Source organism: Lycium barbarum, chromosome 3, assembly GCF_019175385.1.
Source record: "Lycium barbarum isolate Lr01 chromosome 3, ASM1917538v2, whole genome shotgun sequence".
Taxonomy (NCBI): domain Eukaryota; kingdom Viridiplantae; phylum Streptophyta; class Magnoliopsida; order Solanales; family Solanaceae; genus Lycium; species Lycium barbarum.
In genome coordinates, this window is record NC_083339.1 from 92,276,052 (window position 1) to 92,289,919 (window position 13,868).

General features: G+C 38.5%; 1 protein-coding gene across 4 annotated transcripts; it reads left to right on the forward strand.

Moving 5' to 3' along the window:
- Positions 1-1,956: 1,956 nt before the first annotated feature.
- Positions 1,957-13,400, forward strand: LOC132631613 (uncharacterized). 4 transcript variants are annotated; one of them, XR_009578915.1, is made up of 2 exons: positions 1,957-2,596; positions 5,849-6,117. XR_009578915.1 is itself a non-coding variant. In XM_060347241.1 (2 exons), exon 2 carries the CDS (start codon positions 12,035-12,037, stop codon positions 12,995-12,997), a length of 963 nt encoding a protein of 320 aa, XP_060203224.1. In that variant the 5' UTR covers positions 1,957-2,596; positions 8,200-12,034; the 3' UTR covers positions 12,998-13,400. The 4 variants fall into 4 exon arrangements, 2 of the variants coding, with proteins under 2 accessions (XP_060203224.1, XP_060203223.1); XR_009578916.1 differs by having other exon boundaries at positions 5,852-6,117; XM_060347241.1 differs by lacking the exon at positions 5,849-6,117 and adding an exon at positions 8,200-13,400.
- Positions 13,401-13,868: the final 468 nt, after the last annotated feature.

Below are 13,868 nucleotides of genomic sequence, written 5' to 3' on the forward strand. Positions count from 1 at the left end.
TAGAACCAGCCCCCTTTTCACTTAAACTACAACAAGGAAGACAAGACTAGTATCAATAAGAGGAACACACCGATTAGCTTATACGTGACAAGTTTATTCTACAAATGTTTTTACAGTGTTTGTCCAAGCCTATCTCCTTTCTAATCCTTGAAACACTATTACTAACATGTGAATACAAATCCAACAACACTTTCAGCACCTGCATATATTAAGAACAGTCCCAACATGCTATACAACACAACTAGTAACTCATTACATCAATCAATCTTCAACTTACAAACTAGTAGCAACTAAGAACATTTAAATCGTCAACTAACTCATCTCCAATCATGCTAATATTTCCAGCACCTAACGTATAACAAGAACAACCCCTTCACACGCCACATAATTCCCAACATATCAACACCAACTCCCTACACATTCAGTACCTCAACACACCAACCAACCCCTAAACAGCATGCTAAGCAATCAAGAAATGACAAAATTGTTATATGATAAATCGGACAGCATCTCCCCTGTTTCTTTTGCATTCCTCAAATTCAAAATAACAACAACAACCAATAACTATCTATCCAACAAGTAAAAGAACAACAAGAGCAGCCCCAAAACTACATAACAAGCCCAACAACTCATCCATATCATTCAGCCATCAACCCATGAACCTGTAACAACTAAAACACCTCTAAAACTTCAACTAACTTATACATATGAAGAAGGATGAGGGAATTACCTTTACAGTCTCAAAACCAGCCTTAGCTTCGTCTTATTTCAATTAGAAGAAACCTCCAATCCGACACAAAGTGGAAGGAACAAGTTAAACACGTACTCTGGAGGAAGAATCACTTTAAAATGTTGAGCTATGGAGAGGAGGAGAGGGCTTTTTCTTGGCTGTTCCAATACATTAAGGAGAACATTTAAAAGACCATAAATAGAATAAAGTGATGGCTGCCTTGTTTTTGTTATATAGAGAGAGAATTACCTTGAGTTATAGAGGAGGAAGAGATGGCTTCCATGGCTTCCATAAGAGCTTGAAGCTCAACTTAAAAGAGAGGAGCAGGACAAAACGTAGAGAGAGAAAAGAGAGGGAGAGTTGGCTGGTTTGTTTTGGAGAAATGAGATAAAATGATAATTTTACAAGGGAACTTATCTATATATTCAGCCCATGAATGGGCCTGATCAGATTGGGCTTGGATTTGCCCCATCTCACCTTTTATTTCCCTTTTAATTTGGGCCTCTCATTTTTAGTAGGCGATGCACCTACTTGTCAATTACTTAATCTAGAAGTTTGTTGACTATCTCTAAACACGGGTGTTGTTCTCATTTAATAAGTGTTGACACCCAATTTTGGCCCTCCTTTCTCGTTTAATTAATTTCACTATGCTTCTCAGTTGTGAAAATTCCCTAGAAATGAGTTTGAAATATTTTCACTAATTACTACACTATTTTTAAGATATTATTTCTCTAAAACTAAGAAAGATTTCTATCGTTTCTTAAAAATCACCAAAACATCATTATTATATATATATATATATATAATTTTAAAAAAAATTACTAAACATCATGCTTTACAATTAAATCACTCAAGAATAGTGTTGATATTCCCATATCAATATTGGCGTTGACATTTTTCCTTTAATCCTATTTATTACTATGTCAATCATCGCTTATTCTATTTTAAACTAAATACGTATATTAAATTACTTGTATTATAATTTTCATATGTACACATTTTTGAGAATTAATTAGGACAAAGAAACATATTTTAATTAGTTCAAAATGGAAAGGAATTGGGGTGATTAAATTGGGCCAAACCAAAACCCAACCGCCCCAACTCTAAGCCCAACCACCTCTAGCCCAATTCCCTACAGACCCGAACCGCCCCAGCCGAAAACCTCACTGACCCGACCTGGCCCAACACCTAAAACTAAGTCTTCAACTTTTCTTTTCATTCCAACTAAACAACTAAACCAGCCCTTTCTCTCCCAACGAGATGACCTAGCCGTCACCACCACCCCACCCCCCATCTTGTCACTTCCATCACTTCACAGCCACCGCACCCATCGGACCACCGGACAAACTCTTGCGTCGACATCACCCATCTCCTATCGCCTATCACCTATCACCTTTTCCCTTTTTCTTTGAAGACGTTTCCAAAAGATGTGAGGGAGAGATTCTTAAATCCTTCGGTCTGGGAGATAACCGTCCTTCAATTCGATGAACAATGGTAAGAACCACCATGCTCTACACCCTAACGACCTTTTCCCTTCCCAATCAGTCTGAAAAGGGGAGACTTTTCACCCCTTTCACCATCTCATCTGTTGAAAACGTCAATTTTTTTCCCTCTTGGATTGGAAATTCAAAGGCAAAAGCTTCTTGAAGAAGCTGTTGAAACGTTCCCATTTTTCAGCTATAAATACGATCACTCTATGGGCTGTTAAGGGGCAAAGATTAATCGGAAAAAAAAACCTTCACTTTCACAAAGTTCAGAGAAAATACTTAGGCTTCAGTTTTTTACTAGTCGCAACAACAAAAACTATTCCGAGTGGATTCGGAGACTCGACGACGACAATAGGCTCAGTTCGCTGTCACGAAGAAGGTAATTCTTAAAGTCCCTTCTTTTTTATTCCTGCCTTCATTTTAAATTGATAGGTGTTAAATATGTTTCTTTGTTTATCTGTTTCAGTTTTGGTTGGATTAGTTTATGTAATGTTAATTACAAGGTTTGAGATAGGTGTTTTGGGGTGTATACTGGTGTAATATAAGCTGCTAACAAGACTTGACCCTAATTCTGATGAGTTCTTTCAGTGTTGCTATAAGAATTTAGTTATAAATTAAGTGTTTTGAACTCAAAGTATTCACTGTTTAAGCATAGCTAGGTAAATAATCACTCCAGGCTTTACTTTTGGTTCAATATGCAGATTAAGGATGTCCTGGTCTAAGTCACACTATTGGTTGAGCTCAAGTTAACGATTATGTAAAGCTTATGTATTGGTCTAGCATACATTGTGAATCTTTGCTTGTTAACATTTAGTCTCCATTTCTTCACTGATTTGAAATGCAAGATGGAACTGTTTTGAGTTAAATTCTATTTTGAAAACTTTTTTTTATGGCATTCTTTCGTGGAGTTTCTGGTTTGGTAAACTTGAGAGTTAGGTTGAGTCTGGATGAGTAGATGCTACATTAGGCTTCAACATTGTTAAAATACCTCTTTAAGGTATTTGTATGCCCTGAAAATCTTGATATACATATGTATGGTTTTAAACTTGATTAGTAATGTCTTGTATTTGGCTCTGCATCACTGTTTGGGGAGGCTTTTTGTCCTGGAGAAGGACTCTTCTGAGCATTTAAATGAAAGAGTATTATGCCTCTGTGTGTTTGAAACCTGGTTGCTAAAGTACTTATTATTCTCAGTCCTATTTTTTTTTTTTTTTCAGAAGAGAGCTGTTGTTTTATTTTATTATTTTTGGGGACTATACTTAAGTAAACAGGGAGGGATCATTGTTGACATACTACCTGTTATTTTGGAATCATGTTTCTAGCTTGAAAAACCAAAATTTGATGCTTTCTGCTAAAAATAGCCCTGTTTTGGTTGAGTGTCCTCTCTTTGAATTGATATTTGGTTTGAAAGAAGCAATTCTTGTTTGTCTTGATTTTCAATACTGTTAATAGATAGTAACTAAGGGAAAGGAGATAGTTCATCACTATGTAAAGATAAGATAAAAATCCAAGTTCATATGTGTAATTGAGGTCTGCCAAGAATCACTTAGAAGGTTAAATGCTCTTAGACATCCCTGTAAGTGTAAACAAATTCAAAAGGATCCATAAAAAGAGTTAGGATCCTGGAAGTATAACATATGTGCCCTTAAGTTGTTTTTTTTAAAACTGACTAAGGGGCCACTAGTCAACTGATGAATCAGTTTGATTGAGGATAGTGGTCTTAATAGGATAAAAAGATATTTTCATAAAGGATAGGGTGATGCTGTGGAAGGTTCAAGGCTAGAATACTTAAAATATGTATATAGCTTGAGTCTGAGTTCACACCTGGATTCATACAGATAGTTGTTCTTCTTCATCATTTGCACATGGTCAATGACTTCATGAATTTGTCCTATTGGTTGAAATATAGGAGTACTCAATATATGCCCTGTACCTGTGTGTTATTTTATGACCAAATTGTTCTTTGTCCAGCAAGTGTTGGGAGTCATCTCTGTCTTGGTTACCTGATATGACAATACACTAGAAATTGATAAATGGTTTAAAACAAGACTGTTTGGCTGCTAAATGGGATTCGGTAATAATAAGTTTAAGGCCACACTAAACATCTAATCTAATCCCAAAGACTCTAAGAGGCTATCACTTAATTTTAGGGTGAGGTAAAGGGGAAATCTTGAGTCTGTTAACCGTTTAAACAACCAGAATATGATTCTTGAGTCTGTTAACAGTTTCTGGGATCTAGCCTAAGTAGAATTCACAATTGGCTAAAGAGTTGGTTCTAATGATAATCATTCTTCTCTTAAACATGAGGTTGCTTTAAATATAGTTAGGAATTATTTTGGTCCCTCTTTGTTGTAGGCTGAGTTTAAGGACCCTCATATCATCATAATAATTTGGTAACTCTAGCTACTGTGATTAAGAGCTAGTTATAGCTAGTTTGAGTTAATGTAGAGGTAGTATACCCTTTTCATTTCCAGTTCATTGTTTTTAAATCTTGTGAAGGTGTGTATTATTTGTTTTGTTATTAGTTGGTTTAGTTGCAAGTAATTAATTAGGTTATGTGATTAGTTGTTATTACCATTAGCCTATTACTAATGTTAATCTGCTGTCACTATCAGTAATATGATTTGTTTAGATAGCATGCTGTTGGTTTTTTTTTCTTTTTTTTTTTCTTAGTGATTAATGTTGGTTAACTGACTATTAGAACTATTTAAATTAAAAACAAATCACCCTTTTGTGTCACTGTTATGAAATGTGATGAGCTTTTATGTAGTTTTAAACTCAAATGCATCAGTTTGGGTGGTGGAACTAAAAGTTCCCTCTCTTATTGTGAGCATGAGCATAAGCTTTGTTTAGAGTTGAATAGAGATCTGTTTGGGTTTAGTTTTTGCCTCTCCTTGTTCTCCTTTTCTATATTTACCACCAAGAATTCAATTAGTTCTTGTGGGATAATAGAATCTGTGTTTTCCTGAAGTTGGTATACTAAACTTGATCCTAGTCATGCCTTAATAACCTCTGAATAAGTCACTAATAGATTGAAGTGTGATATGAACTTGCCATTTTGTATTAACCGGTTTGTAGATATTGCTAAGTCCTTTAAACTGATGACAGCTCTAAAGGTCTCAAGTGATTTCCCTCTCAAACTTCTTGTAGAAATTCAGACCAGGCTCTCTGTTTAGCATAGACTTAAAATATTGTTTGACTAAATATTGAGTACTCAGATGTGTTCTCTATTTGAATGCCCCCTTTAGCCATCAGTAAATTTCTGTTTCAAGGTTTCCTAACACAAGAGTGGCTGCTTCTTTTCCTCCCTCAAGGAAAGTTTGTTTACTTTTTCTCAAAGATTCATTTCTTCACTTTGGTTTTCTTCAAGACTTTAACATTAGGAATGTGAATCTCCAGAATTACTTACTGGTCTGTTTAAGGCAAGAGTGATGGTTTAGCATGTTTCTTTTAAGGTTTTTTTCTTGAGCTGATTGTGGTGTTGCATTTTGAGAATATCACACGAGAAAGCCTTGTCTTACATTTGATTCTTTTATCTAGCTTTCATTAATTAAAGTTATATAGACTTCTTTTTCCTTGTTGAGAATTATTTTTAATCCTTATCTTTATCTTTTCTTTTCTTTTTCATGAGGAGCATTTGGAGTTATGGCAACTCCGGATTCTGCCCATATCAGAGAACAACCAGTTGCAAGATTTAATTGCTCGTGTCTAGCCGTCCCCTACTTTCGCATCTCGAGTTTCCGCTCTTCCTTTATTCAAAATTTTAAGCCTTCATATTGTTTGATATGTGCTATTTATATTATTTGACTAACACTCTTGTGAATTTGTATTTTTGTAGTTTTGTTTTGAATTCGTAACTTGACTTAAGTATGTTAGTAAGTTTAGTTATTGTCTTCCCTACGCTCTTTTTTAGATATTGAACTTAGTGTATTTATTCGAATTAGGAATATTAGAATAGTCACATAAATGATGTCAACTTTTTCGGGCTGCAAGAAAAATTAGTTTTTTTTTTTTTAAAGATGAAACTGAAATTTCTTTTCAAATATAGAGCAATGCTAACTAAGTTTTCCAGGTGTTTGAAACAAGGGTCAGGTATAGAATGTGCAAAGGTTAGCATACAGATTTTAGAAGTAAAAAAAAAAATGGGGGACAGAATGGGCGCCAGATTTTAAGGGATAAAAACAAGAACAGTGGCTAAAACTGGGTAAAACAGATGCTATAAAAAATGAGTTTTTGTGACTTTAACAGATCTGGCATGAGTCATTTTTTTGGAATTCTTTGGGTAACTAACATGAACAGACCCGAGTCTACAAGTTTAATACAAGAACTCCTATTAAGGTCCAAGTATTTTCAAGAATTGTAAGGTATATACTCTACTTTATATGCAAAGATATTATTTTACATGCATTCCTTTAATGATTTTTCTCATAACATGCACATATACATCTTGTAGTAATTATTTTCCTTTACCATGAGTATACCTATAGAGTATTTTCATAAACACGTATCCTACATATACTATCTTATTTTCAGTAATTCCTTTGATCATCTTTTCATTATGTGTATACATATATATATTATTTCCATATCATAAAAATAGCTATTTTTGAACCATTATATACCGTTTTTCATAGGATATAAACATCGCACATATACATTATTTTTCTTAAAAATATGCATTCCTAATCCTCTAATTTTATACTATTGTATATAAAAATACATTATGAATATATACGTATATGTTTACATCTCATGTATACTAACTACTGCCTCTACAATAAACATACACATGTACCATTTTCATATACATATATATCACATATACTATCTAATTCTTTTGCATATCACATATATACATTATTTTCTTATAAAAAATATATCCCTCCTTATTCTATATTATACATATTATTCTTATATAAAATAAATGTCACACATATTTTCTTCATGTATACATTAGCATTAACTACTTCCTTTGTAAATATGCATTTACTCACATAGTTATATTTACCTTAAAAACCCTTTTTTTTTTTTTTATACAAATAGTTTTAAGAGAGTAGTTTCTTTTCCGCAATTCTTTAAATAGGTGATAATAAATAAGAAATAATTAGATAATCCCCCTCTAGTATTAATTAAACTAAGTTTAAAGACTGTCCTCGGATAGGCTCTGAGGAATGCTTAACACCTTTCCCTCGGGGTAAATAAAACCCTTACCTAGAATCTCACAGGTTTCAAAGACTAAAGAATGGAGTTTACTTTTTTAATGGTTTCCTAATATTTCCTAAAATTAGGTGGCGACTCTGAAAATTTGCAAAAAACCAAAGGAAACATAGTCATAAGTTATGAACTAGTTTTAATCCGTTAAAATTAGGGCATGACAGAATGGCGACTCTGCTGGGGAGCATACCTTAGGTTTTGACTTTAGTAGACTTAGTTTAAGAAGTAGATATTCGAGGGATGTTTGTTTATTTATTTTATCACCTGTTATTTATGAGTTGCTACATTGCTATATTTGAAAGGACGCAAGCCAAAGCCAAACTTGTGCTCCTTATTTGTTTGAGAAAACACTATTTGTTACTGCTTTCCTTATAATGTCATTGCACTTTCTATCGAGTCTTTGGCCGTACACTTACACATACTATGGTTCACGCGAGGTGTTATCTGACACACCTCCACCCCTTCTTTGGATTCTCTAGTTTTAGAGTCGGTACGGTAGTTTACTACTTACCTTCTCGCAGACATTCAGTCCCACTCCGAAATTCTTAGGAAAAATCTTATTCTAGAAAAAATAAGTCATGCTGCATACACTTTAGGCAGGACAATCCAAGGTATTGTCGCTGCAAATTAAGAATCCACCATTTTGTCAAAGGTTTGAAACCTGAATGACATAACCCTTTATGTGAATTGATGAAATGATCCTTAAGAAACACAAGATGATTTTTTTTACAAACAATACTTATCATAACCTTTACCTTTCTTTTTCAGATGGAAATTAACCAAAACCTACCAAATATCCAAATGATAGTCTCATCTCTTCACGACCTGCAAACATGGTGAAGGAACATAAAAGTGGCACACGGAGAGGAAATTCGACAACATCTAGGGTCGTTAATGTCACTAATGGGTATCCAAGCTAACAAAACTTTCACCAAGTTGCTGATAAAATTTTGGGATCCCGCCAGTGTAACCTTCAACTTTTTGGATTTTGAGATAACCCCTACTTTAGAGGAAGTTTGTGGATTCACCGACTTACCATTTGAGGGAAGAATGCCGGTGTTAGCATCCTTCATATCGGGAGAGAAATTCTTGCGCATTTTGGGATTTAATGTCTACCCGGTCTTGAGGAACGTGGAAAATGATCGAGTGAAGTTCGACTTTCTTTTTCAGAGATTTGGGCGCCGAGAAAGCTTTGATCGATATCGGGATGAGTTTGCGTGTGATCGCGGAAGGTGGGAGAAAATGCGGCCACGAGTCTTCGCCACAACCTTGTTAGGAGTCTTGGTCTTCCCAAAGAGAGCCTACCGAATCAATATTAACCTTTTGCCACTTGTTATGAATATCTTCTCGGGACCGGATGAATTGACATTGGTCCCTATGATCCTCGCGGAGACGCTCCGAGCTCTATCAGCTTGTTCAAGAGGGCATAACTTTTTTGAGGGGTGTAATCTCTTGCTGCAGTTATGGGCCACAGAACACTTCTATACTCGCCCCCCCCCCCCCCCCCCCCCATCATGGATTACTGCATAGATGCTCGCAGCAGAATTCAGAGCCATACAGAAAGAATGAGGTACTGGCCTGAACCTATAGGAGAAAAGGAATGGCGCGCATTCTTGGTTCAGCTCACGGGAGATGCTATTCAGTGGAAATACCCCTGGCTGGCGGGGAGACCTTTGGTAAGAACTGCGAATTTGTACTTCGTTGAGTTGGTCGGGTTGGACGGGATTCAACCGTATGCGCCTCTTAGAGTCCTGAGGCAGTTTGGAGTTACACATGATGTCCCAGTCTGGTCCCGTATGGCACTGCATGAAGGTAACTATGATAGGGTGGTTCCAGTAGCACGAGTGAGAATTCTACAAAGAGAATGGTTGAACATGATCACAATTGGTATGGGTGACGAGAGTTGGTGCACACTCGAGTATTACGCCTGGTATAATGTGGGAGGCCTGACACTTTTGCCAACCGAGGACGGATTCGATGGGCTCACGAACGATGATGTAGCCACTTGGCTTACAGTTGAGATATTTCCTTTCATGAACGTCAATAATAATATGTACAGGCAGGTAGTTCCGGGTTCAGTAAACCATCTGATACAACTGGTAGAAGAGGAAGATCCGGTGGAGTCGGAAGATGAGATGGGAGAGGATCCCGAAAAAGAACCGACAGAGCTAGATGAACCGATGGAAGAGGATCCGGAAGAAGATCCAGAGTGGGAATCAGAGCATAATCTTGTAATGGAGGTAGAGCCGGAGAAATCACCTGAGTACACTCCAGTAGGATATTCAGAGGGGGAGCCGGAGGTGCAGTCCGAGTGCAGGCCTACAGTACATGGTATGGAGGAGGGACCTGAGTATGATCTAGAGGCAGGTTGGGAGATAGAGACAAACCCAGAAGAAGAACTTGAGTACGACCCAGGGCCTGATTATGATCCAGCATATGATGGGGATGACAATGACGGCCCGACATGGCCCTAGACTATTTTCTTTCCCCCCCCCCCCCCCCCCTTTTTGTTTTCTTTACATTCCAAAAGAGTGCCGTATGGCCCAATCCCTTTGTAAGCCCTCGTGGCCACCCTTTGCATTTTCATTTCAAATTTTTATCGATCCATTCCTTTTGTATGCCTTATGGCCATCCTCTTTGTGTTTTGTCAACAGGATGCCATAGGCCTATCCTTGTAAGCTCTCGAGTTACCTTTTGTTGGAATGGAAGTTATGTTTGTTCTAAAAAAATCACAGAATGTGTCAAAAAAGGATCATCATCATCAACTTGTGTGTAACATAGGCTTACCTCTGGCAAAAAGAGGCTCCACGATTAGGACACGCTTGTTTGCACGTCGACTTGACGTAATTATGTGATCAAATGTGTTACTATACTCTTTCTAAAGCTTCCCGAACTAACTTTTGTTTTCCAATTGTTTTTATTTTAGTTTTATCCCCCCAACAGAGGTTGATTTGTGTTGATCTTCAAACTGGCCGAGTCACACTACAATTTGAGGTCTAAGGGAAAAATGACTATCACCAACGAAGTCAACCCAACTGCTAACCTTTCCATAACAAATGAAAATCCAGAAAGCTCGATAGAGAGGATTAATCTGAACGATGAAGAAGAGATCGCTTTGCTAAAGCTACAACTTGACAAACTAAGAGGAGAGCTGCGCCAAGTTCGGGACCTGACCCATCTCACTGTGACTGCTTTCCCAATCCCACCTCACTTTCCATCTTTGGATTCGTCGGTTCCAGAACACTTCCCTCCATCTACACGTCCACCTCCAATACCCCTTTCCTTTTCCAACCTACCTCCGGTCACTCCCGCGAATGTACCAAATATGCATAAACAAACCCCTTACGTCCCCGACTACACCCATACTTCGCAAAACCCACTATCAACCCAAACCACTACTGCACCTACTTACCCCACCATGCAACACATACTAAGGGCACACGTTGACACTTCCCACGAGCAACATGTGCCACCAGTATATGCAGCTGGGGCTCCAACCTTTACCGCTCCTATCACAGTCAGAGTCCCGTTCGAGGTGGATCAGTATGCAAAAATGGAGAGAGATGCCAAGATAGGAGAAGACGAATCAATCATTAGCCAGCTGCACAGTCTAAGGAAAGAAATGAGGAGCATGTGAGTCACTCGGGGAAGTGAGAGTTTGGATTATGATGATCTATGCATACACCCAGATATTGGCATGCCAGTAGGGTACAAACCTCCTAAGTTCGATATTTTTGATGGGACAGGTGATCCTCATGCACATTTGAGGGCCTACTGCGACAAGTTATTAGGAATAGGAAGGAACGAGAAATTGAGGATGAAATTGTTTATTAGAAGTTTGTCAGGAGAGGCGCTCAATTGGTATACTCGCTAAGATCCTCGCAAATGGAGCGACTGGCAGGATATGGCTGGGGATTTCATGAATCACTTCGGATTCAACACTGAGATCACACCAGACAGGTTTTCTCTAAGCAACATACAAAAGAAGGCGACTGAATCATTCAAGGATTACGCAAGACGTTGGAGAATTGAGGCTGCTCGAGTTATGCCTCCATTGGACGAAAGCGAGCTCAGCAAGTATTTCATTCGAGCTCAGGAAGGAATCTACTTCGAAAAGATGATAGGATCAGTAGGCCAAAAGTTTGCGGATTTGGTCAAAATGGGAGACTTTTTGGAAGAAGGAATCATGTCTGGAAAGATTCAATCAATGGCTGCGCTAAGAGCTGCAAGCAAGCCATACAGTTAGGTTCCATCAGCGAAATTAAGAAGAAGAAGGAGGACATATCCAATATCACACCTTACTACCGACAAGGAGAGTCATCTCGTCGATACCCAATAAACCCCCAAATCTTTGCTCATGCCCTTATGTCCCATACCCAGCTTATAACGCCCAACCACATTATAACCCACCACGAGCCCCCACTTACCAAAACCCTTCAAGACCTTACACCCCTGTCCAAACACCCGTCCACCAAAATAGACCACCATATGCCCCAAGACCTCGCCTAACTCCCGAAGTCAGAAATACCCGAACCTACACCCCCATAGCTGAGCCTTTAGCCTAGTTATTTGAAAGGTTGAGGCAGCAGAATTCTGGAAGAAGATGCAAACCAAAGATTATTCAGTCGAGGAACAGTTGAAGAAGACACCCGCCCAAATATCGATCATGTCCTTATTGATGAGTTCTGAAGCCCACAGGGATGCTTTAGTTAAGGTGTTGAGTGGAGTAAGCATATCGAATGAGACGACGAGCGAAACACTGGCCACAACGATCGGGCAGATGGTTGAAGCAAACAAGATTTCTTTCCGCAATGATGAACTTCCACCAGAAGGAACAGAACACAACAAAGCACTTCACATCACCGTGAGGTGCGAAGATAAGTTTGTATCTAGGGTACTTATTGATGGAGGTTCAGGGTGTAACATTTGCCCTTTCAACACCCTGAGAAGTTTGAAGATGGACACGGGAGAAATGAAAGAAAGTCGTATAAAGGTTCGAGCTTTTGACGGGACACAAAGAGGTGTCATTGGAGAAATCTGTCTATATTTGCAGATCGGGCCCGTGGAGTTCCCGGTCCTTTTTCAAGTAATGGACATATCGTCAACTTACAACTTGTTGTTAGGAAGGCCATGGGTCCACATGGATGGAGCCGTTCCTTCCACTTTGCATCAGTGTTTGAAATTCGAATGGGGCTGGGAGCAAATCGTAGTTCAGAGGGAACTTGGTCACCCTGTCTATTCTGAACGCTCTATTCCGGTTATTGAAGAAATGGGAGAGTTAGATGGAGCTACCTTTCATGCTGTGGAAATCATGCAAGCTGTAAAAATAGATGAGATGGCGAGATCTGATGAAATGAAGATGTCAAGCGCGACAAAGATGGTAGCGTCAGAGATGTTGAAGTACGGCTACCAGCCAAAATCCGGGTTAGGCCCAAAATTTAATGGCATAATTGAACCAATCCAACTGAAGCAGCAGAAGGGTACTTTTGGGCTCGGGTATGATCCCATGCTTGGAGAAATTAGCGGCACCAAGGGGATCTTTGTGCCAGAGCGAGTTCCTGTCTAGGGTCAGATGATTGTGCCGGAGGTCGATGAAGATATCATAGAAGGAATGGAGAACCTGTTTGTGACAATGATCGAGGAGTATTATGGGGAGACTGAAGCAGATGCCGAGACACCGACTATTCGTGATGCCGAACCAGGAGATATCTTGCAGAATTGGACTGTCAGCCCATCCTTGGTTCGCCGGGAGTCTTGGTAGTGTGGAATTGTAGTTTGTTTTCAAGATAGCATGATCAATTGAGGCTTGAATCATGCCTGCGCTCTTTTGTCATCCGCCTCTTTCTTTAAAAGCATTGAATGCTTCTTTAATGAAAATGCATTTTTATTTTTCTATTAAAATATCATATCTTACTTATACTTGCTTTTCTTTTTCAGCACTCAAACTAGTAAAAATATTCATTCTATGATTATTGTCACGACCTAACCCCGTGGGCCATGACTAGTGCCCGACCTACGTACCTGTTAGATATAGTCAAACTGAAGCTAAAATCAATATGGAAACTTGCAAACGAACTCCAAAGGTTCATAACGTCATCATATATACATATATCCAAATAACCAGTCTCCTGGGGAGTCACAACTGATCAGAACATAATATGATACGCAAGCCGACAAGGCTGCCACAATATATCAACATGATACGCAAGCCGACAAGGCTGCCAATACATATCGTCACCATACGCAAGCCGACAAGGCTGCCATTACAGAAGAGCATATCCATAGCACATCGTATGGACACAGCTGAACAAACTTATACACAACCCACACATATGTCTACAGACCTCTAAGAGTATCAATAGTGAAATATGTCGGGACAGGGCCCCGTCGTACCCCTTGCTAAACATATATATATATATATATATATACATCATAAG